This window comes from Pleuronectes platessa, chromosome 15, assembly GCF_947347685.1.
Source record: "Pleuronectes platessa chromosome 15, fPlePla1.1, whole genome shotgun sequence".
Lineage (NCBI taxonomy): Eukaryota > Metazoa > Chordata > Actinopteri > Pleuronectiformes > Pleuronectidae > Pleuronectes > Pleuronectes platessa.
In genome coordinates, this window is record NC_070640.1 from 17,599,582 (window position 1) to 17,625,664 (window position 26,083).

Genomic DNA, 26,083 nt, shown 5'->3' on the forward strand with positions numbered 1-26,083 from the left:
ATTTGTTGCGTGTAATTTATAATTTCATTAGACATATTGGTCTGTCATGTTGTGTGTCACATGTCTTAGAGAATTGTTTTATTTAATTTTTTTCAATTTCAGAATTGTGAAAACAAAAGGTAATTTCTGACATATTCAAATTCACAACCATAGCACTGCAATAACTATGACAATGTGGGGACTCTTGAGGGATCTGAGGCCACACATGGCCTAATGGTCAATAGCCATATTTATATGAATTTCCTCTCTGGAACTGAAACTGAGCAATCTACTGCTGTAGGAGAACCATTTCCACCACTGAAGCCATTGAATTACAGAGCATTACAATTAAAACCAGAAAAGGCTGGCACAATTTACCTGAAGAATTGCCTTGATGAGTGAAGTACATATTAGAAAGAATTGACAGACAGCACTGGGGTCTCAGTACAAGACTGATTACCTATTCCAAGAAGGTTGTGTTTTCACCGGTACCAGGGTTTTGGTTTGATTGGAAGCAATATTACACAAGAACTACAGAACAGATAACCACAAAACCTGTTGGAAGGTTGTGGTATAAGTCAGGAAAGAATCCTTTTACTTTTGGAGCACGTCTGGAACCGTGGACGGATGCAGGACTTGTTCCCCCCACTTTCTTTAACATTGCCAGATGGGGTGTTTTTCATAAATTTAGGGGCCTGATAGGAGTGTGTTAAATTTGGTGCAGCTTGATTGAAATAGACAGGACTTTTGGTCCTTGGCAGAGGTTTGTGCTCTACAGTGTCATTCTATTTGACTATTTAACCAATAACTGCAAGCTTAGAAAGGTAAATCCACCCTTTAACCATCACATTATTCCCATTTAGAAATATTTAGGCCAAACAATTTTTTTCATTATGTAAAACCACCCTCTTGTTTAATATTTAGTTTTGATCATCAACATGTCTCCTTAACAAATTAAAAACCTGAGCCACAAAATCCTGACTGTGCGAGGTCACCACATTATGTTTTTGCTCACAGAGCACTTTACCAATAACATTCTTGTCACTTTTTTCTGACCGTGTGATATTTACCCCGGCACAAGAGCTCAGACTCAAAGGATCTAAAAAGCAACGGAAAGCATCTTTCTAGTCACAATTTGACGAGATCTGTCCTCACGCCACTGCAATCACAGAATCACTTTCCTGATATGAGCTGGACACAAATATCAAGCAGACAGAAGGCCGCCTTAAAGGTAAAAAATATAGAAGTGTTGACAATTTCAATTTGTGATCAACTTAAAAGAATAAAAGTCTAGAAATAATTATTTTATTTCTTAATCTTTCATTTCCTTCACAACACTTTCATATGGCAACAGGAATGTGTGATCCGCTTTAGGGTGGATTTCCCCTTCAAACACTGAACATACTGGTGCACTGCATTGAGAGGTTTATTTTAAGATGTAATCAAGCATCTGTTCACATAAATCCAGATTTTACTGGAGTTTTCAAGGTTTCCAGATGAAAACAAGATGCTTTCTTAGATACAATGTAAAAGTTGTGAAGTTTAAAAAAAACATAACATACACTTATTCTCTGTGAGATTAAGGACAATATAATTTTGAATTTGAAGGCAAGAAAATAGGATGTAATATTTCAGAGGGTTTTGCATGTTGTTCCACTTTAGCCTTGGGAGTTTCTTCACACGTCTGGCAAACCTCTCATCAACGAATGGCTATCAGTCCAACATCGATGAGTTTCTGAATCTTCTGAGCGATACCTGGATTCTTTAAGTGGCTGTGGAACAAATGGGAAGCAAACACTTAATTATTCATGCGTTTCTGTACTACGCCCAGCAACGCCAGAAAACTGACACTCGAGTTAAACTTACTCGCTGAGCGCCTGCGGGTCCTTCTGCATTTGCTCAAGGATCATGCGCATGGCCGGGTCGGACATTATCTGCTGCACCTCGGGGTCAGACATGGCCCTTTTCTTCACGTCCTCAGGGCTGTCGTTCCTCGTGGTCTGACTGACCATACAGCGCTGCATGCCTTCTGTGGCTTCCTGATAGTTTACAAGGTAAAGGATGAAAGCCAATTATTAAATATCTAGTAAATATAGTTAAGTTGTGATATAAAAGATACTTTTATTCTCAAATTTCTAGATTTTTTATGATATTTATGTGCCAGTATTTGCTCAAATTCAAAGATAATCCAGGGCAGCACGATATGACAATAAATTATATCTTTAAAAATTGTTTATGTGGGCAGATATAAATAATTATCATGATACATGTCACGTTATTTCTTTGAAGTTTAAAAAAAAAGATTTTTCCCAACATGATTTTAAACTGTTTTGTATGAACAGAAAATTACAAATAAAGGATAATCAGCAGTACATATTACAAATCTGAAGTCAATTAATTAGGTGCTACACCACTTCACTGTGGTTGCACAATGCATTTCAAAACTTCATGTCAGTTACACTATTTATAACTCATACTGATAGTGTGACTGCCATGTAACAATAGCAAGCAACTGCTCTGTATATCCCTACAATAATAAATGTCACCATATGTATTTTGAGCAGTGATGTTAAATGTAAAACGAAAATGTTATTCGATCACAATATTTTTAACAAATTTAGCAGAAGAGTCCAAAATACAACTGCTGCATTATTTGTGATGACTGGGTCAAGGAACAATACTAACAATAAATTTCCTAGGCTTCTAAAATTTTCTTTTGTCATAAACACCACAACGTTGAAACCATCTGTCAAATATAGCGTGGGTCACCTTTCTGATACTGAAACAGCCCTGAACCACTGACCGATGATTTGAGCCTTCATGTTTCAAACTTGTTTTTCCAGTATTTAACACAGATGCTCGATCGGATTGGCAGCTTGAACCTTGAACACTTTGTCATGAACTTTTTTTCATGACGCCTGAAAGCCTTGGGCACCCATGACCCTGCTGCCGGTTCACCTGTTGTTCCTTCTTGGACCATTTTAAGATTGTTCTGACCAATGCACACCAGGAACACACCACAACACCTGCCATTTACATAAGCTTTGACAATCCGGCCCTTGTAAAAGTCTCTTAGATCCTTACAATTCAAATTTGTTCCTGCTTACAATACATACACTTCAAGAACTGAAAGATCCCTTGCTCCCAAGGTCATCAATAATATTAACTTTACCCATCACTGGTTTTTATGTTGTGGCTAATCAGTGTATCGATACACTGAATTGCTTGCGATTTCCAGATATGTTTTCCTGTCATTTTTCCAGTTCTAGACATTTATGAAACCTGTAAAGTACCTTTGAGGAAGAGTCCAGCTCCATTGCCTTCTGGTAAGCATCCATAGCTTTGGAATAATCTTTCATGGCTTCCAAAGCACCTCCTTTACGTGTGTAGCCTTTTACTGTGGGATGATGTGTTATATTAATTACAAAATCAGGGTGATATATCCAGAGGCTAAAAGGTCCTTAGTATTTGAACAATCTATTAATATTGTCTCTGTATTGGTGTAATATTGCATAATCAAATTAAATAGAAAATTAAAAAACTAATTAGTATTTTAAATCAATTTCAATTTTATAACTTTTCACATCTTAAAATGTATTAAATGAAACAATTCCTACTTACTGAATGAGGGCTCAAGTCTGATGCAGTCTTCACAATCCTGCAAAAAATTATTATAATGTAAAATGTTACATTACATTTACTTTTTTTTCTGGTTCAATCAACTGATTCATTAAGATTGTAGGTATAGGAAGAACGGTACCTTGAGGGCTAGTGGGAACTCCAACAGCTTTGTGTAGCAGGCAGCTCTGTTACTGAAGAGTTTTGCATCATTTGGGTTCCTCTTGATCGCCTCAGAGTAATGTTTCATGGCTAAGGGATAGTCACCTTTGGGAAAGAAAAGAAAAATTTAACCTCTTACAACAGTCCTAAAAAATCTGATATAATCAACCAGCAAACACAACGAAAATTATACACACCTTTCTGGAAGGCATCGTTTCCCTTGGTCTTCTCTTCCAGGGCTAAATCTGGGTTAATGTAGGCAACTTTCTCCTGCTCTTTCAGGATCTTTTCTGCCTGTAGAAGCAATTATAGGTGTCAAGATGTAAGTAACATTAACTGTCCCACTGTAGGTCAACTGTACTGTGATTAAAATCTCAGCTTGTACTGCACCTGCTGACACTTCTTCAAGACTTCAGGAATACGATGCTCCGTCAAACTCTTGTTGAAATACTGAACCGCTTCTTTGTATTTTTCCTGCTTAGAGTATGAATTTCCAATCCGAGCCAATGCCCTAAAACATACGACAATTATAAATGGTAAACATGCCTTTACATCAGATGATCTGACACTTGTTTTCTCAACAAAAAAAAGCTCAATGAGAAAAAATTTCACCAAAGGACAGGGCAGCTTATTTGAGTGAGACACTATATCAAATTTAGTCGGTTTGTTGTGTAGAGCAACAGAGGAACACTGTCCCCTAGTGGAGTTTGTATATCACGGCTGATTCCTCTTCACAAATGCCTGCGGCCAGTATGTTTATCAGAAGTATTTGTGAGGTAACTGATATTAAAAATATGGAGAGAATGACTTTTTCGCTGAATCTACGGTTTGATACATTTTTGCGGTATTGGGAAAAATAGTGTCAAATGTTCAGGATTAGGCACTTGGGGGGAAGAGGAGTGGGTGAAGGGGTTTGTTTTCTTGTTGAATGTTGGTGCTTTGGTTTATCTTTTTTTCTTTCATCACGGGAGATACACTGGCTCTTGCACAGTGCATTTACAAGGAGGCTATGACACTCTTGTGTACACAGTTAATTAATGGATAGGGTAGTTAAGTTTGTTAGCTTCAATGTGAACGGGCTAAATGGACCAGTTAAGAGGAAGAGAGTTTTGACACAACTTAAAAAACTGCAAACGGATATCGCTTTTTTACAAGAGACCCACCTTACCACACAGGAGCATAAAAAGCTGAGAAGAGAATGGGTGGGACACGTGTTATCATCCTCATTTAACTCTAAAGCCAGGGGGGTTGCTATTTTAATAAATAAAAACATTCCAGTTACAATTGGAGAAACTATAATTGATCCAGCAGGCCGCTATGTCCTAGTTAATTGCCAAATCTACTCGGAACCCTGGACACTGTTAAACTTATACGCACCCAACTATGATGATGAATCCTTTATTCAAGATATTTTTATGAGGGTATCGGAGGGACAAAAAAAAACATACTTGTAGGAGGCGACTTTAATTTTTGCTTAGATCCTATATTAGATAAGTCAGCTACAACAACATCCAAAACAAAGGCAGCCAAGACTACCTTATCATTTATGAAAGATCTAAACCTGACTGATGTTTGGCGACAGATGCACCCTCAAACTAGAGACTATTCCTTTTACTCCTGCCCACACAACTCTCACACCAGGATCAACCTTTTCTTATTGTCAACACAGTTGATTCATAGAACACTAGAATCTAACTATTTAGCTAGGATGCTGTCTGACCATTCACCTTTGACCCTATCTATTTTGATGCCAGAAAAACCAGCAAACCAATATAGATGGCGTCTGAACCCTACTCTCCTTCATAGACAAGACTTTTGCCAGTTTATTAGGGACCAGATAATATTGTTCTGTGAGATAAACTGCCCCTCCTCCCCCAGTAGTTTTTTATTATGGGACACGCTGAAAGCTTATCTAAGAGGGCAAATAATATCTTATACAAAGGGTATCAAAAAGAAGTATATGGCAGAGATAAATGAGTTAGAAGCAGATATTCTGAAATTGGAAAAGGAGTTTCAACAATCTGGGTCTAAAGAACTTTACCAACGACTGGTTAACAAAAAATTTAAATACAATACTTTACATACTTATAAGGTTGAAAAAAACATTTTAAGAACCAAAAAAAAATATTATGAATTGGGAGAGAAAGCTCACAAAATCTTGTCCTGGCAGTTGAGAACAGAGGAAAGCTCAAGGACAATTAATGCAATTCAAACTGAAACTGGTGCAATCTCACAAAACCCCACAGAAATTAACAGCGCATTCAAACAATTTTATACAATCTATATCTATATCTATATACATCAGAATCGCCAGAGGATCTATCTAAGATTGATGAATTTCTGTCCACTATTGATTTGCCGAAACTCAGCCATGAAGACAAAAAGAATCTTGATTTGCCTTTCACTCAGAAAGAAATCGAAAAGGCCGTATGCTCACTACAATCCAATAAATCCCCGGGAGAGGATGGCTTCCCCCCTGAATTCTACAGAGAATTTAAGGACTTACTAACCCCCCTTATAATGGATGTGATTAATTTGGCATCTAAAACTCAAACCCTTCCTGAATTGTTCTCCACTGCCATAATCACAGTGATTCACAAAAAAAATAGAGATCCATTACAATGTTCCTCTTTTCGACCCATTTCATTATTGAATTCAGATTATAAATTGATTTCCAAAGCCCTGGCAAACAGGCATGGCCAACTTTTGCCAAAATTAATAAACCCAGACCAGAGTGGCTTTATTTTGAAACGCTCATCAGCCAATAACCTGTGCAGACTCTTTAATATTATCCACCTAACTAAATCTAAATCCGAACCTAGTGTAGCTGTAGCATTAGATGCTGAAAAGGCCTTTGATAGGCTAGAGTGGCCGTATTTATTCAAAGTTTTGGACAAGTTTGGATTCGGCCATTTTTTTATCAATTGGGTGAAAACACTCTACCATAAACCCAGAGCCAAAATTACCACAAATGGACAGACTTCGGCAGCATTTCCCTTGAGTAGATCGAGTCGACAGGGATGTCCTCTGTCTCCTGGACTCTTTGTCCTGGCTATTGAACCACTTGCTGAAGCAATTAGACGGGATCCAGATATAAAGGGGTTCAGAGTGGACCAAATAAATCATAAAATTAATCTCCTGGCAGATGATGTAATTCTGTATCTAACAGACCCGGTTAACTCTCTCACAAAATTACAGACGCTACTAAACACCTAGGGTGCTATTTCAGGATACAAGGTCAATTTGGAAAAAAGTGAAATTATTCCACTCACGAACTTTGATCACACCGAACACCAACAAACAACCCCATTTAAGTAGCTCCAGAATATTAAATATCTAGGAATAATTATAGACAATGATCTTAAAAACTTATACAAACTTAATTACCTCCCATTGCTGAGTAAAATCGAGGAGGACTTCGACAGATGGAGGAACCTACCCATTACTCTAATTGGTCGAATAAACTGTGTGAAAATGAATACTCTCCCGAAGTTGCAATATCTTTTCCAATCCTTACCCGTTCCATTACCTGAAACCTTTTTTAAAACACTCAACAAACACGTTAGACAGTTTTTATGGAACGGTAAAATCCCAAGGGTGTCAATGGAAAAATTAACATGGGATTTTAGCCTGGGAGGTTTTCGATTGCCCAATTTTAAAAAGTATTATTTAGCGGCCCAGATGCGATATATTTCGTCACTTTTTGGCGGTGATGCTGCCTTGGATACAAATTGGACTTCATCCTCTGAAGGAGGGAGCTTCCAGTGATTTTATTTATAAATGGAACTCCAAAACCTTATCCAACAAGACAGATAATCCTATTTTGAAACATTTGATTAAAATATGGTGTGAAGTTCAGAAAAATCTTGGGCTGAATTTGAGACTGTCACCAAAAACACCTCTAAGACAAAATGAACTTGTACCCATGACTCTAAAAAATAAGATTCTGGAGACTTGGCATGACAAGGGAATCCAGCATCTGGAAGATTGCTTTGATAAAGGACGTCTCATGTCTTTTGAAGAACTGAAGAGAAAGTATGACTTGTCCAGTAGAACTTTCTTTTGTTACCTCCAGTTAAGATCTTTTTTGAGAACTAACCTGGGCCCTGAAATGATTCTACCTGTGTTAACTAATGTGGAAAAAATGCTTCATGAGGGAAATATGTGCAAATTTATTTCTAAAATGTACTCCATGTTGATGAATGAGTGCCCAAAACCAGGATTACACAGATCCAGACTGAGATGGGAATCAGACTTGAATATAGCAATTGATGAACAACTCTGGTCAGCTTTGTGCCAAAACAGTCTGTCAGCAACGGTTAATGCCCGGTATAGACTTGTGCATTATAATTTTCTTCATCAACTGTACCTTACCCCACAGAAGCTACATAAATCCAAACCTGAATTGTCAGAAATGTGTTTCAGATGTGGTATAGAGGTTGGCTCCTTCCTACACTGTACCTGGCTTTGCACAAAGGTGAGGTCCTTTTGGTATGACTTTTGTAATTCCTTAACTGAAATCATAAGAGTTCCCTTTCCATTGGATCCTGAGCTTTGTTTACTGGGAAACTTCACAACTTTCAACGGGTCCTTAACGAAGCTCCAAATAAAATTTGCAGAAATTGCTTTATGTGTGGCCAGAAAATGTATAGCAATGACTTGGAAGTCTGATTCCCCGACTCTCATAGACAGATCGTCTGTGGAAATGAACAGTTGTATTCCTCTTGAAAAGATTACATATAGTCTCAGAAAGAAATATGTTATTTTTGAAAATCTGGCAGCCATATTTGGAGTACATGGATACACCACCAACAGTACCATAGGACTAACTATTTGGAGCTCTGAATTACGCTATGTACTGTGTCATTGCTGTATTTCTCTGTGATGTGTCATCCTATGCACCAACTTTTTTTTTTTTTTTTCTTCTTCTTCTTCTTCTTCTTCTTCTTCTTCTTCTTCTTCTTCTTCTTCTTCTTCTTCTTCTTCTTCTTCTTCTTCTTCTTCTTCTTCTTCTTCTTCTTCTTCTTCTTCTTCTTCTTCTTCTTCGGGTGGGGGGAATTATTTACTAAATTTATTTATTTAGTTTTATGCCATCTATATTTGTATTTTGTTATGTAATTTTTTTTTTGTAATGTTTAATGTAGTATGCTCTGTATGTTCTGCAGGTTCTCTTGGATTGTGAAAATATTTGGAAAAATAAAATATCACAAAAAAAAATAAAGTATAAAGAAGTATTTGTGAGGGTTGGGTTCAATCCTGTCAACAATCTGACACACAGCTCAGATCATTTCTGAGGGGGGGCGATAGACCCATAAAAACAATCTAATCTTCCCTTTTAGCTTATTGTAAGAAGATACATAAATTCACTTGGGCTCAAACCAAAAACAGAAGAAAAAAAACTAAATTCAAATTATAAGAAATATTTTTAATATTTAAGAACTCACTTTGCAATTTGTCTGTAGTCTTCTCGGTTCTCTCTGCCAACATCAATGGCCTTCTCACACAGCTCTCGGCACTTGTCATAATCTCCCTTTTCAAAGTAGACGGCTGAAGAGATGATAGGAAGAAGTACAGATTTTACATTTTAAAGTACAAATTTAAATGGTATATCTAATATCAGCTGAACTAAACTGTTGTCAGTAAAGGAAAAGATGGTTGGATCAGAACTTCTGTGTTTTTTAGTGTCTGAAGGACTTACTAAGTAGCCAATACACCCACATAAATAATAATTTTAAAAATCCCTCCAGTTCCCTTTAATGCATTAAGCTGGGGATTGTTTTTGCATGCGAGAATAGGTACCTGCTTGATTAGAGATGTACATCATGTTGGTGGGGTCATGTTTGATTGCCTCTTCATAGTGTTTCAGTGCTGCTTCAAAGTCCTTATTCTTATAAGCAGCATTCCCAAGTTCTTTTTCCTTCAAGGCCTGAAAACAAAATGTAAATAAGAGGATTAACAAACTGAAGAACAGTAATTAATTAGAGGTTGCCAAATGGTTGAAAGCTACACTGATGGATTTATTCACCTTTCTCTTGTTTTCTGGAAGGTCTTCCTCTTTGGGTGGAGGAGGCTGAGTCTCTTTGGGTTTGGGCCGAGGAGGTGGGGTGGGCTCATCTTCTTCCTCCATCTCAGAGAGGTTGAGTCCGAGCAGCACAGAGAGTGTGGTCATCACTCTGGGATCCTGCAGCTTTCTGCACAAAAGTCAATTGATTTTCTTAATACCACAGTAAACAAGGCTAATACACATTTTCCAAAAAAACATGACTTAAAAAAAAAATTCAGATTATAGTTCTGATACTGCCCAAAACTATAGACTTTTTTTAGAATATTGTGCAATTAAAGTGCAATTTACTCAATTTGTAACTTCCTCTGACTATATATTTTGTATCTAATTACGGGCTCTAACCATAATGCTTTAGTAGTACATCAGAACAATTCAAATTATGACGATGCACATACGTCCCAAGCTCTGATGGTTTGCTCCTGAGCTGCTCCAGCAGTTCTCTGTAGGTGGGATCTGACAATAACTCCCGCGTCCGAGAATCATTCTCCAGCTTCTGATACAAGTTGGGCATTGCGAAGGGGTTCATCATGGATTTCTCTGGTGAAGCACGAAGGATGTTATTAGTGTAATTCCAACAAAGTCTTCAGAACATCAATCCATCCTGCCCTAGTACTTGTCCACTGAATGAATCAAGACACTTCGGTAGACTGTCCTCTCTTCATTTGAAAACTTGAGCAGAATGTGATTTTGTTTTGATATCCTTAGTTTAGTCTATTTCACTCAACACACAAACATTAATAAATGAAAAGTAATTTTAAGTGAACCAGTAATGTGTATTTGAAAAAAAAGCAAAACATACAAATTGCATTTTTAGCAGGTGTTACCGGCCACAAGCGGATGTTAGGTAAATAACAGCAACTTAGCATCATCAACTGTTTTGGCCTTGTAATCAATGATACAGGCCGAACTTGAGAGTACGCTGAGGCTAAGGGTAAATCTGACTGGCTACTGTCAGATTAGTCTTTAATGTGTAAATATAAAAGAGAAAATTTGACATATTGGTAAAATAGAAAGAAAAAAAGAGTGATGCTATACAGTATGAATAACACAATCCAAAAGAGTTCATTTTCACTGTAAATGAAATTTCAAACAGCAGAGCATTTCTAATTCTCTTTTGTTACATGGACAATGACACATCCTGTTAACAGCCATCTGCAAAGCCTCTACCCACATTGGAGGAAAAAATGAGACATGCCATTTTCAAATCACAATGCCACATTCTATAGAGACAAAAAAAACGCATCACAAATTGAACTGTATCTACCTGCGAGGCGGGCTTCAATGTTCTGTAAACCCTCTTTCAGCTGCTGATTATTCGACTCTTGTCGGAGTCCCTCATGGTAAGTTCCTTTAGCATCTTCCAATCGGCCGAGAAATTCCAAAGCAGCAGCTTTGCGGGAGTAGCCCTGGTTGAGTGGTGACAGATTATTACCTTCTCAATTTTATGACAGCATTCCTAGTCAACAGAATAACGGCAGAACAGATGTTATCTCACCTTTCCCCAGTCAGGCTTGATCTTGATGGTCTGACAGGCATCCTGGAGAGCATCCTCGTAGTTGCCTTTCTTGGCGTAGGCAGCGGATCGGTTACTGAACAGGACATGGTTTGAAGGGTCGAGGGCCAAAGCTTCAGTGTAGCACCGCACGGCCTCGTCAATATTTCCTGCACTCAGTGCCTTGTTGCCCTGGTCTTTCAATACTGAAACCTACGAGGCAGGAAGATATGATCAATAACTGTATACAGGTTAGCATGGTTAACCTGCCTGCTAGCTGAAGCCCTGTTCAGACAAACACAGGCATCAAGCATATAAAGGATTATAAACATGTGGGAGTGTTCAAATTCTTTCTAACACACCTTGTTGGTGGTTTGATTCTGTTTGACAATTTATGATTATGTGTATCTACAGTATGTGACAGAGTCTACTACACACCGAGCAGAAAAAAAAGAACCACTGTGTTCTAGAAAGACGCCACCTGTGGCATCATTGGACACGTAAAAGCGCAGTAACAAGTGCCCCGAGTGAAGTACAAGGAGAGTTGACTGACATAGCTTTCCCTTCAAAGTCACCAAACGTAATCCACTGTGAACACCTAAATCATGTGCACACAAAGATTATAACATCAAAAACTTTCAGTAAATCTTCCAGTTGTGGATTTTTTTTTTTTTTTTTTTTTTTTAAAGAAGGAGTATAAAAAAAAGGTTAATAAATCCTATATATCACAATTATTTCGTTCATCACCCAAGGAGCTGCAATTCAGATCAAATAAATCTGTGAAAAGCCACTGGAGCAGCAGCCCAATTGCAAAATCAAGGCTGTATTCAGAAATTATGAGAATTAGGGCTCTGCAATATGACCAAAAATCTAAGTTACTCGTTAACCCTACTTTTTCTTGGCGGTGTACATTTTTGGACCATGTAAAGTTGCAACGGCTGGCATTGCCCCCTTCCAATTTTGTGATTCTTTACCATATGGTGTGCTGTGGGCAAAAGCCTCTTGTGACTTCTGACTTTAGGGTTTGCTTTGAGCACTCAACTGCTCTTTTGTGGTTGTCATGTGTGGACTCTCTCCATATATGGTTTGAATGATCCACACATAGGTGGTAAAAGAGTTTGGTGGTGGTGTGCGGGTCTGTTGTAGGGACAGTGTGATAATTTGCTAAATTAGTCTGTGCTGGTCCCTCTCATATCCTGAATAACTCGCTCTGTGTCACATTTACTCTCCTCCATGTTTGACTGTGTTGCCCTCATTCAAATGTCCGGCCTGCATCCATGTTGTGTGGACGAACACAAAGCGTCATCCAAGTGGCCAATGTAATTTGTGCAAAGCATGATTAGTGCCGTTACTCTAATGGGAATACACTAAGAAAACACACTATTAAAAGACAATATATGTCAGTGAGGTCTGGTTGTTAGTAATGCTGCCGTCTTCTCAATATGATCAATGATCAGCAAGAACAAACACTGGCCATTTATAAAAAGATAGGAGAAAAATTTAACTAAGCTGAAGAGGATAAGTGACACTAAAGATTGTATTAGAGAAAGCTGGTCATATGTGTGAATAAGACAAAGAGTGTGCATCAAGCCTCGCTCCTGTTAAAATATTACCTACACCAATGAGGTAAAGTCTGTCTGTAAGCAAGATTTCAAAAAAAACGACAGAACAGATTTCCACCAAACTTGGTGGAGGGATTTGATATGGGTTAAGACAGAACCCATTGAATGTTTGGTGCAGATCTGGATCCAAGGAATAACTTGTGGATCTAACTGAAAGAAATTATGTATGTGCTCTGCTGAGTGCCATTCTAGTTATAAATCAAATCCTTAATGAGAGCAGTAATTTTAATTTGTATTTTATAATGATGAGGTAACTGTGATACACTAAGGATATGACAAGTAAGAAACAAGCTACATGAGAGAGTCTGCTCTGTTCCCATTTCAATCATATAATAAATAACCTTGTTTATCATGAAGTCCTCAGTGTATCAGCATAATTGTACCAGATAGTGCCCCCTCCTGACCAAAAGTGTGCACCACACTGGCTGAATGTAATCGTAGGTGGTTTTGCAGGTTTTGATGAGTGGCTACCCTAAGGCGTGGTAATAACATTTTAGAGAAAGCATGTGCTGTTACAGAAAATTGGGAGCATCTTCAGATTTCAAAATCTCATTCTGTTTTCGGAAAGTACAACTGGTATTTTAAGATCATTCCCAATATTGCTCCACAACCTATGAGGAGCTTTCTTCAGCTCAGAGCAAATGAGCAGAACATCTCGATCTGTTCTAAATTCAGACTGAAATATCAGTCTGTGGCAAACTGCTTTAGCAGAATATGCTTCATTGGAGTATGCTTCTAGCTGAGCTTAAAACTTGCAGACTTTCATTCTTTTTCCAGTGGTGTACCAGTGAAACCAGTCCACTATTAATTTGACTGTGATTCTGATTTTTGATTGTGTTGAATTGCAAATTTTCGACATAATGAATTATTGTGTTGGTGTCTGTAGATGTTTAGACGTGGATTTGTCTGTGTTACTGGTTTTGTGATGGAGACTTTGATGGTGTTGTGTAAATTAATGTTTTAGTATTGGGGGTGTTTTAGATTTTAGTGTTTAACTGGCCCAAGGACTGCAGATGGACATGAGTTGATATCTAAATCTGGCATAAATCAACCCCTCTCATTTTGAGATGGGTTTTTGTGCATTGTCGTTGTTTGATAAGAAAAGACAAAATCCGCAGTAGATTCGATAGGAAGCGACCGTAGAGCACAAGCTGTTGCTTTGGCCATGACAGCTGCACCTTGTGCTTCTAGAAGGATCCTCCGGCGTGAGAGCAAGCTGCCGGGGACAATGATCCCAAAATATTCCCGCAGCATGTGCTGCTGACGGACTGCCGCACTTCAAGCTGTCCGTCCTCACGGCGCGTTTGAACAGGGGCTCTAACTACGTCTCTCGTTTTTCCATCACCTCACTGATGATAGCATTCACAATGCAAGCTAATATTAGCTGTTAAATATTAGCCGTCTAAACCCTGGGATTTCTTATTAGCAGTAAATCCCCGGTGGTGTGCTTGTGGGTTAGTGAGCCGCTTTGTTGGATCGAGACGAGCGTCGCAGAGGCAGGGAAAGTTCCCTGCCGCACCTGAGGCACATTACAATCATGCATGTTAGCTTAACATTTAGCTAACCTCGTCGGGTGCAAGCGTGAACATATGACCGAGCAGTTAGCCTAGCTAAGTTTGCCCCTCTGAGATTTAATGTTAGCTAAGCAGCTACGCAGCGGAGCGGCGGTGTGGAAACACGTCTTGTCCCGAGTTAACAGCTCTAAACCCAATCCCGCAACCCGGGCCAAGTGGCTACTGCACATTACTGCCGGGCTGACGTTCAGATAACTAGCTAGCTAGCTCTGTGATATGAGCAAACATTGGAGTCCTGGTGTAAGGCGGCTAACTCCATTAACATTGACACATTTATAAAAAAAACGAAGCTTAAAGTAGATGATGAATAATGAACAGGTCGGTGCTGTTTAAATGTGGATATTTGATGTTAATAATAATGAAGAGTAGCTGCACACTCACTTTGTCCATGATACCAGCATGAGGTTCCTTCCAGAAACTACTGCGGACTAGCGCCTCCCACCACTGAACAGCGTGCAGGTTGCCAGGTCTGGGACAGACTATCCGTAATCAATGCACAGATTTGTGTTTCTTGTTCAGGGAGGAACGTACAGACAGTGGTGTGTTAAGTACTTGAAAGTCATACTCGAGTAAAATTACAGATATCAAACCTGAAAGGTAAAGTCACCCGTAAGAAAAAGACTTGAGTCAAAGTCTTAATGTAGCTCATACTAAACGTACTTAAGTATCAAAAGTATGTTTTACCCTATGTTTTGTTTTTGTTTGTGAATTTGTATTATGTCTTGTCAACACTTTGTTATATATCTGAAAATTGTAAATAAAGTATTAAAAAAAGTATGTGGTGTTGAAATGTACTTAAGTATCAAAAGTAAATGTACAAGTACCACAATTAAAAATGAAATGTGTTTTTCATGGTAGGCCTACACCAAACAAAACAATCAAAAGAAATTCTCTCAAGGTTTTATTTCAGGTGACTGGAAAAATATAACAAAAACATACATATACTGTATAATTTTACAAATTTTGAACCCCAGATGCTGAGGAGGAAATATGAATGGACTTATAGATATTCATTTGTAACGAGGAACAAGTTGTCCAATGTCGAAGTAACGGAGTAAAAGTATGTATTTTTTCTTTCAAATGAAGTGGAGTAAAAGTGGAAGACCTGATGAATATAAATACTCAAGGAAGGTATAGATTCTCCCAAAAACGACTTAAGTTCTGTAACGGTTACTTTACACAACTGTGTATAGACATCTTTAACATAAATACACCACAAACATATACACATTGAAAACATAAATACATTACAATTATATATATACCACAAACATATACACTCCACAAACTTATACACATTACTAATATATATTCAACACAAACATATATACACCACAAACATATACACACCACAAACATATACACATGGCAAACTGTGCCACATGCTCATCAGGCTGTACTTAAACTTCGTACCTGTCACTCCAAATGCTAAGTGCCAGAGCTCAGATATTAATAGTCTGTTGAATCATTCAAGAATAAATACAGTAAAATTGAAAGTTATATGAATATTAGAATATGATCCCATCTCAAACAGTTGTTAGCCTACATTCCATCATTATATTACAACATATTTGTTTTCCACTGTTTTACTCTCATTACCAAATAAAGAAAACACTCAGTAGAGCTCACGTCTCAATCAACAGCCAACAGTACCCTGCACAAAACTTCTTATACTCATAAAAATCAGTTCCCCAAGCCTGCCTTTTTTCTTTTTTTTATCAAGAGCCATCAATCATTTCTTTGGAGACCTGTGACAATGTAGAAATATCACCCTATCACACAATGTTAACAATAGTGGAAAATAAAAATCCTGGATTTACACCCTGATCCGGATCTGCACTGTAATTTAAAAAGTTCCTTCCTTACACATACTGCATCCTTTAACACATTTCATGGGAATCTATCCAGTAGTTTTTCTGTTTTTCTTGCTTACAATCTAACTAATCAAAAAATAAACGGACAGGGCTGAAAACATAAGGTGATCTCACTGTCTGGTGTTAGAAAATCTATCTTCCTCATTGGCAGATTTAGAGAGTTTCAACATGGAGTTTACACACTGTGCACATCATCTTAAAGTTCAAATATAAGTGTTACTTAACCAATGTCATACAAGTCCATTCTTGGAACCATAAAACATAGTTTTTCTGATTAGAAGGCCTTCCTGAACAGCGTATTCATGCTACTGTTTGCCATGGAATGACAGTCCCAGGTCCTCATCTTACTATCGAAAGAGCCATTTTGCCCCCTCTTCCCTCAAATAAAATCTGTCTGCAGCCGCAAACCATATTTTATAACACAGGTTATAAAGTTATAACCTGTGTTTGTTGCATTTAATAAATTATAGAATGAAAATAAAAAAAACTGTTGACATTTAACTGCAATTTGTATCTGTTACAAAAAAAGAAAACACCAAACTCTTATGAAGAGGAGAACATAATACATGTGTAGGCCTACTTTGAAATAAATGAAACACAGAACTGTGCTTTTTTTGCTCATCTCCAGCTTGGTACTTTTAAGCAGATGCTGTGTGCTTGCTCCGGAAATGTCTTAAAATTTTTTTTTTGTGTTTGCTAATTCCTCGCCACATATCAAGCATACAGGTAAACCTGCATCGTTGGCAGTGAAAGCAAATTAATCTGTCCACGCAGAATTAAACTCTCTGTTTACCTCCCAGACTTCCCTTTTTGGGATTTGTCCCTGGTTAGTTTTCCGAGGCCGGGGGTCGGACACTATATATTATCGACCTGTAGGGAAGAGCGCCGGGACGTAATAGGATGTGACGCATATTTCAGTTGACGTAATATTAAAACAAAACTTGAGAGCAGGTCAGACTGGAGGCGGACACAGAAACTAAAGCTCGGCACAAACTAAATGCAGCTGCTGCTTTCATCAAGAAGCTGCGGCGCTGATCTCTGATCAGCTGCGACCAGAGAAACTCGGTGTTTTCACGGTTTCAACTATTAAGACGCAGCCGGTCAGTCACTGAGCAGCTGCTTCACGTGAACGAGCTCTGATCTCACTGTGTTAATGATGTGTCGTTCGTGAAAGATTCGTTAATTTTGAACGAATCCTTACAAGGACTCGGGAGTAACGACTCCTCTCAAAGAGAGATTCGTTAATTTTCTCGTGGCCGTGGATCGGGATTGTTGCATAGGCTGATGCAGATCACGTGAAAAAGGATCCAAAGACTCGTATCCGGCAGATGAACGAATCATTGATCCGAAGACACGGTCGGGAGGTGAACGATTCGTTCATCTGCCGGGTACGAGTCTTTGGATAATTTTCCACGCGACCTGCATAGGCTCAGAAGAGGAAACAGAAAGGATTTGTTTACCATGTTCACTTTCGCGTGACTAGGTTTAGTAAGACGTGACTGATATTCGTTCACAAGTAATACTTACAGGTTTCGTTATTTTAACTTTTTTGTACATTACTTACAGTTCAATGCAGCGTAATTGTTTGTTATTTTAACTTTTTTGTACTTTACTTACAGTTCAGTGCAGCGTAATTGTTTGCCGTGATAATTAAATGCTAGTGTGACAATAAATGACCATTTAAAATCATCCAAACTGTCATGATACATTATTTTAATGCAGGAATTTCACAGACACACACAAAAATGTGTGTGTCTGTGGCTTAATGAGCTTAGTTTCTCATGGGAATCAGCAGGCGGTGTGGCCTAGTCTGTATAATGGAAGTTTGTCAACAAGAGTGGGGTTACCCCACTCTTACCCTAGCCTGGATGCAGTGTTGTGCAAGTTCACACCTGTCATGAACTAGTTCAAAGTTCAGTTCACACAAGTAAATATGAATAGTTCACGTTCATAGTTCACCATTTAAATTCTGAAATAGTTCATAGTTCAGTTCATTTCATAGTTTAAGGTGGAAAGTGAGCCATTTTTGTAAGAGGCCAGGGCTGTTGTGTTGCAGGTATGGCCTGTCCCTTTAAGGAAAGTTTGTAGTGTGTGACGTAGTGCACCTGGGTATTGTGGGAAGAGACGTTAAAAGTGTGTTTATAACGAGAAGTGACGGACCACCTAGAGGTGATGTGAGTGTTGCTCCTTCTGTATATCCGAGAAATAAAGTGGCCGCATTCCAAGTAAAGAAACATCGCCTCCTCCTTCTTCACGGAGCGGTCCGGACGGCTGGTTACCGGCAAGACAGCGAGCCAAGATAACCCGTGAGCCGAGCTCCAGACTACGGCTCAGAGCCGAGACACTGGCCAAAGAAGAAAACACTTTGAATACGTTGCTTGTTTGGTGTTTGTTATGACTTATGTTCAGCTAACTACACCATGTCAATAAGTAATGGGATTTCCAGAGGGTCAGTGAACCAGTCGGGGTGGGGCAAGTGACAGTTCTAGACCAATGGCTGGAGAGTTACCTGGCATGACAGGCTCTCATTGGCTGATGAGTTGGCATGTCAAGGGTGAATGAGGAAGGGGAGTGAAGAACACGGTGGTGGATGATAGGAGTGTCGGAGTTTCAACAAGAAGTGTGTCGTGTTCGCTGGACTTTATTAAAGTTACACATAAAGAGAGAAGTTTCCTGTCGTCTATAAGCGAGGACGCTGAAATATGAACGTGTTCACCGTTCAAATTCATTATTTGTCATTGAGTTGCGTTCAGTTCACCGTTCTCACAAAAGTGAACGTGTTCAATGAACGCGTTCTTTTGCGTTCGTTCATGCACAACACTGCCTGGATGCCAGACGAACTTAGCCCCGCCCACAACATTTTTGGTCGGGCAGTTCGGTCTGGAGTCGCTCCATTGGGAAAAAATTATGGGGCGTGTTTCAACTGACCAGGAAGTAAAATTCCTCTTCGCTCAATTGGATAGACCTACAACCAATCAGAGCAACGTAGTATGTGACGTATGCTAAGCAACGCATTGTGAGTTATTTATTAACGCCGGGTTCACACCGGACGCTTCAGCGCAGCGCCAAGCCTTAAATAACAGCTGGCTCCCATCCACTCCCATGTTAAAACTTTGTGCCGGTCACACCGGAGGCTGAAGCACCGCGAGGCAGCCTTGGCGCAGCGTGGTGCTTCAGCCTCCGGTGTGACCGGCACAAAGCCGTGCAGCGATCTACTGGATCAACGGGTGATATTATTAGCGCTGCCCGGCGGTTCAGCGTCGCTTCAGCGTCCGTTGTGAACAGCCAAGCGCCGGGGCGATAGGGTTTAGCGCGGTGCTTTGGCGTCGCCTCCACGTTCTGTGTTCCTCTTTCAAAAGGAATGCGCTGTCGATGTCTTCTAAAACAGACTCAATGGCAGCATCTACACATCTCAGGTCGCCAGCGGCAGGCATGTTTGTTGAAAACGAATTCAACCCAAGGGCACTTTGATGACGTAGTTGATTACGTTACCGTTGATCATCTGTCAATCATCTTATAAAGCCCGCCCTGACAATCTGATTGGCCCGGTCGGGCCATAATTTTTTCCCAATGGAGCGACTCCAGACCGAACTGCCCGACCAAAAATGTTGTGGGCGGGGCTAAGTTCGTCTGGCATCCAGGCTACTCTTACCCATCTGCATGCCTGCAATATCAGTATAGTGCCCCTGAAATTGGCAGAATTTTGGTCACTAAAATATTGCACAATATCTTAAAAAAAATTAAATTTAAATTAAAATTAATTAAATATAATTTTTTTTAAATAAATAAAATAAAATACAAAACAAGCTGCGCGCGCACTTCCTGGGCAGTGGGCCTCTGCACATGTATATCAGTCTCTCTCTGAAGTTATTCAGCAAAGGGTTTTTACAGTACTTTGAAGTATCCTGAAATTATCTATTCCACAGTGAAAATGTTGGACTTAACTTTGAAAAATTGGAAACAGTGAAAAACTTCGGACTTTACTTTGAAAATTTCCAATTATATCTAGTAAAAATTGTTGATATTCATGTATGTAGGTAGTCAGGGAGGTCCGGAACAGAAGCATATCAGTCTCTCTCAGAACTTATTGAGCAAAGTGTTTTTACAGTACTTTGAAGTATCCTGAAATGATCTATTCCACAGAGAAAATGTTGGACTTTACTTTAAAAAATCTCCAAATATATTCTGTAAAAATCGTTGATGTATATAGGTAGTCAGGAAGGTCCTGAACACAGGCATATCAGTCTTTTTCTAAACTTATTGAGCAAAGTGTTTTTACAGGCACTAAGCAACGATATGATGCAAGCATTCGATTTAGACAGCGTCTCTCCTCAGGAGAAGGAAAACATTCCGTAACGTTTTAGCTAGACCTCAGATAATATGAACGTGTTCACCGTTCAATTTCATTATTTGTCATGAAGCTGCATTCAGTTCATCGTTCTTATAAAAATTAACGTGTTCAATGAACACGTTCATTTGAACTCGTTCATGCACAACACTGTTGAGATCCCTTGCCTCTGAAACAAAAGGTCTATGGTCACCACCATGATCCAGAGTTCTTTGGCAAACATTTTAGCCAGGGGGCCCAAAGAAGTTGATGGCGTTCCATTGGCTATGGTTAGGTGCAGCCTAGGTGCAGCCAATGGGCTAGAAATCCCCCACATTGGCTACTTGGAACTGAGACAACTTAAACAAAACTCCAAGCGTGGTTAACTAGTTATCAGAGAAGGATTCAAATCCCAGGAGGCACATTTGAAATTGGTGTCCATCACCTGCAGAAAACAGTCTCCAGCTCATACTGGGTGAACCATTGGATTCAAGTGTGCCAAATGATCTCCTTGCCTCTCAAGCTCTGTTTAAGGTGTTAAATGGCACTGCATTCAGCCCTGTCACCAATGTAGGGACCACAGAGCTAAGTCTAGCCCCCACACTCAAATTGGCCGCTTCTGCCAAGCGGACATAATCATCCAGCCAGAGTGCATCATAGGGAGTATGGGAGAGGAGAAATCAAGAGAAACGGTAGGTAACATGGTTATTTGAAATGTAAAGGAGAGCCAGCTGCCAATAAAGCCGTTGATCTTCCACCCTCATAGCTAAGGAACAGGAGAGGGTAAGGCCCCTCTTGCATAACTATCTCTCTATATTTACTTCCCATAACTGTAACTTGGGGTGTACAAAACCTGTGCTCATGAAATTCACCTCCTAGATAAGACAACTGTCCGCCAGCGGTAGGGGAGAGCGGGGTAATGTGATACGTCGGGTAATGTGAGACACCACCTGTATCTAGGCAACGGAATACATTTGTGGTCATGTGACCATTATGTTTTCAAGCCCCTCCCAGTCTCCCCATGCATTGAAGGAGAAGTTGTTACTGGTGCTGTGGTAAGTATGTTTTTTCACAAAAATTTGTTTTTTGCATGTAAAAGTATTTTTTTTTGCTTTGAACTTAATCAACTACTGTGTCAAAACGAATTGATTAAGTTAGAAAAACTTATATCATACATGTTGATGAACTTCAAACATATAAAACAATGTGATTGATGCTAGCTGAAGATTAGACTGAATTGCTAAGAGATGTTGTTTTTCTAAAATGTTGGCTGTGGGGTAAAGTGGGAAAAATGCGCTGGGGTAAAGTGAGACATGAAGCACAAGTTAGGTTTAGTCTTAAACATATTTTATTGTAATTATACATTACATATGTTTTATTTTTAATGTCATAAACATTGTAGCAAAGCCATCCTGCCTAGAAACTACACCAGGAAGACAACCTGGGGCCAAACACCCCTCGCAGAGATGGAGAGTGCAGCCGCTGAGGTCATGCAAGGGATGGAAGAGCGGAGAAGGAGGCACCGCACGGCAGTGGACAGTGCTCAGACGAAGTAGAGGAGACAGACAAATGGAAGGAGTGTGTGTGTGTGTGTTTGGGGGGATAGCTGGGAGAGCACTCGCGTGCCACACCAACACAACCCAGGCCTCGGGAGACACGCTGGCCCTGGGGCGCATCGCGAGACCCTAAGCACCTCTGGGGCGGGGTTGGGGTGCCATGCAGTCGAATCAGGCGGTACCGGTAATGATCCTTCCGCAGGTTCACCTACGGAAACCTTGTTACGACTTTTACTTCCTCTAGATCAGGGGTGTCCAAAGTTTTTGTCCCGAGGGCTACATTCAAAAAAAATTTGAAGGTCTGGGCCACTCGCACCGCCACGCCCCCCTGCCCTGGAGCGGACTGTTGAAAGTGCGCCTCAATCGCGTCGCTTAGGGCGGGGGGCGTGGCGCCACCTAGTGTCAAAACTGAGAAGTACAATACAGTGGGCCATAGTCCATTACATTACAATTCCTTTAGCTGACGCTTTTATCCAAAGCGATTTACAATCAGTGCATTCAAGGGAAGGGGAGAGCGGGGTAATGTGAGACACCCCCTGTATCTAGACAACGGACACAATTGTGGTCATGTGATCATTAAGTTTTCAAGCCCCTCCCATTCCACCCTTGCCATGAAGGAGAAGTTGGTGCAGGTGCTGTGGTTAGAATGTTTTTTCACAAAAATGTGCTTTTTGCATGTAAAAGTAAATTTTCTTGCATCAACTGTTGTGTCAAAATAAATAGATTCAGGTAGAAAAACTTATATCACACATGTTGGTGAACTTCCAACATATAAAATCATTTGATTGATGCTAGCTGAAGATTAGCCTGAATTGCTAAGAGATGTGAGACATGAAGCACAAGTTAGGTTTAGTCTTAAACATATTTTTTTGTAATTATACATTACATATGTTTTATTTGTAATGCCATAAACATTGTATAAAAGCCATCATGCCTAGAAACTACACCAGGAAGACAACCTGGGGCCAAACACCCCTCGCAGAGATGGAGAGTGCTCCACTTTCGGATCACTTTACCTCCTTGATTTCTCTGGTCTGTCTCACTTTACCCCTAAGCTTGGGTAAAGTGAGACACAAGACCACTTTTTTAAAAACAATCATATTTTCACTGCCCTTTGTGCTGAAGACATCCTGATCATTTCCATTGCTAGGAAATTTCCATGAATTAATGGGAAATGTGTCAATTTTTCCGATATATCATTTTAGCTCGCCTAGAGGGGAGCAAATGTAAAAATTGTCTCACATTACCCCGCTCTCCTCTACCTGATAAAATCGCTATTGTGGGAAAAAATGAAAAAATATTGCTGAGCCAAGATGATTTCTAGGCTTTGCACCATTAAAATCTGTTAATAAGACAGACAAATGTACTTAATAACATTATTTTTAATTTTATTATATATAAGGTTTACAAAAATATAAATTGAAACAGTAATCTAAGAGAAACTGTGGCAATGGACGTCGGCTCCGGGGTCTCCCAACAACAGACAGAGATGAACATTCCCTGTTTCAGCACGTTAATTGAAAAACAGCAAACATTAACACAACAAAACATAAGTTGTCTATCAGTTTCTGTCTGTCATGACAGTTCAGCTCTGGCGTGTGTCTTCTCCTGCATCTCTGTGTCTCTCTACATGTATCAAGGGAGACTTCACTGGCCAACTAACTTCAGCTGTGTCAATCAACTCTCCTTGGTTACCCTGGAGGTGCTCTGGCGAACTACTCCACAAATCTTTTATTGTTTTTACACATTCCAAAAGAGAACTGGTAAAGACGTGGAGTGATTGTTTCCATTCCATCTTTGGTTTTGTCTGAGTCTCACCTTTCTAGGACAACAATGTCCTAGAAATGTGATTTCTTTTGAAAGTTTCCAGTCTGTTTCTTTGTTTTCCGAGAAGCCTTTGCTTTGTTTGTCCATGCAGATGTGTGTGAGATGAAACAGCATTGGCTACCGAAGACAGAAAAGGCAGAGATAAGTTTTTGTGTGGTTTGCCTTGGTTGTCGGCTTTATCCTGGTGATGATAGACTGGTCCCAGGTTGTCGAGTTGATCCGGGGGATAATGGACTGGTCCCGGGTTGTCGGCCTGATCCAGGTGATAATAGACTAGTCCCAGTTTGTCGGCTTGATCCTGCTGATAATAGACTGGTCCCAGGTTGTCGGCTTGATCCAGGTGATAATAGACTGGTCCCTGGTTGTCGGCTTGATCCAGGTGATAATAGACTGGTCCCAGGTTGCCGGCTTGATCCTGCTGATAATAGACTGGTCCCTGGTTGTCGGCTTGATCCTGCTGATAATAGACTAGTCCCAGGTTGTCGGCTTGATCCAGGTGATAATAGACTGGTCCCTGGTTGTCGGCATAATCCTGCTGATAATAGACTAGTCCCAGGTTGTCGGCTTGATCCAGGTGATAATAGACTGGTCCCAGGTTTTCAGCTTGATCCGGGTGATAAGAGACTGGTCCTTAGTTGTCGGCTTGATCCAGGTGATAATAGACTGGTCCCTGGTTGTCGGCATAATCCTGCTGATAATAGACTAGTCCCAGGTTGTCGGCTTGATCCAGGTGATAATAGACTGGTCCCAGGTTTTCAGCTTGATCCGGGTGATAATAGACTGGTCCCTGGTTGTCGGCTTGATCCTGCTGATAATAGACTGGTCCCAGGTTGTCGAGTTGATCCGGGGGATAATGGACTGGTCCCGGGTTGTCGGCTTGATCCTGCTGATAATAGACTGGTCCCAGGTTGTCGAGTTGATCCGGGGGATAATGGACTGGTCCCGGGTTGTCGGCCTGATCCAGGTGATAATAGACTAGTCCCAGGTTGTCGGCTTGATCCAGGTGATAATAGACTGGTCCCAGGTTGTCGGCTTGATCCTGGTGATAAGAGACTGGTCCTGAGTTGTCGGCTTGATCCAGGTGATAATAGACTGGTCCCTGGTTGTCGGCATGATCCTGTTGATAATAGACTAGTCCCAGGTTGTCGGCTTGATCCAGGTGATAATAGACTGGTCCCAAGTTGTCGGCTTGATCCTGCTGATAATAGACTGGTCCCAGGTTGTCGGCTTGATCCTGGTGATAAGAGACTGGTCCTGAGTTGTCAGCTTGATCCTGCTGATAATAGACTAGTCCCAGGTAGTCGGCTTGATCCAGGTGATAATAGACTGGTCCGAGGTTGTCTGCTTGATCCTGCTTATAATAGACTAGTCCCAGGTTGTCGGCTTGATCCAGGTGATAATAGACTGGTCCCAAGTTGTCGGCTTGATCCTGCTGATAATAGACTGGTCCCAGGTTGTCGGCTTGATCCTGGTGATAAGAGACTGGTCCTGAGTTGTCAGCTTGATCCTGCTGATAATAGACTAGTCCCAGGTAGTCGGCTTGATCCAGGTGATAATAGACTGGTCCGAGGTTGTCTGCTTGATCCTGCTTATAATAGACTGGTCCCTGGTTGTCGGCTTGATCCGGGTGATAATAGACTGGTTCCAGGTTGTCACTTTGATCCTGGTGATAAGAGACTGGTACCAGGTTGTCGGCTTGATCCTGCTGATAATAGACTGTTCCCAGGTTGTCTGCTTGATGCTGTTGATAATAGACTGGTCCCAGGTTGTCGGCTTGATCCGGGTGATAATAGACTGGTCCCAGGTTGTCGGCTTGATCCTGGTGATAAGAGACTGGTCCTTAGTTGTCGGCTTGATCCAGGTGATAATAGACTGGTCCCTGGTTGTCGGCATAATCCTGCTGATAATAGACTAGTCCCAGGTTGTCGGCTTGATCCAGGTGATAATAGACTGGTCCCAGGTTGTCGGCTTGATCCGGGTGATAATAG

General features: G+C 40.3%; 1 protein-coding gene across 1 annotated transcript; it reads right to left on the reverse strand.

Moving 5' to 3' along the window:
- Window positions 1-49: 49 nt before the first annotated feature.
- stip1 (stress-induced phosphoprotein 1) lies at window positions 50-14,991 on the reverse strand. Its single transcript, XM_053442427.1, has 14 exons — window positions 14,893-14,991; window positions 11,319-11,528; window positions 11,088-11,229; window positions 10,219-10,360; window positions 9,785-9,950; window positions 9,559-9,685; window positions 9,204-9,306; window positions 4,150-4,270; window positions 3,957-4,053; window positions 3,740-3,864; window positions 3,601-3,637; window positions 3,273-3,376; window positions 1,846-2,018; window positions 50-1,751 (listed from the first exon to the last, which is right to left on the reverse strand). The coding sequence occupies exons 1-14, from the start codon at window positions 14,899-14,901 to the stop codon at window positions 1,679-1,681; spliced, it is 1,629 nt and encodes a 542-aa protein (XP_053298402.1). The 5' UTR covers window positions 14,902-14,991; the 3' UTR covers window positions 50-1,678.
- Between the last annotated feature and the right edge of the window lie 11,092 nt (window positions 14,992-26,083).

What these genes read in the sequence shown, in the direction of transcription:
- stip1 (XM_053442427.1), bottom strand. An exon ending in GTACATCTCTAATCAAGCAG is followed by an intron (nt 9,307 to 9,558) that starts GTACCTATTCTC and finishes TCATCTCTTCAG; the next exon opens with CCGTCTACTTTGAAAAGGGA. An exon ending in GACTACAGACAAATTGCAAA is followed by an intron (nt 4,271 to 9,203) that starts GTGAGTTCTTAA and finishes CGTATGTTTTAG; the next exon opens with GGCATTGGCTCGGATTGGAA.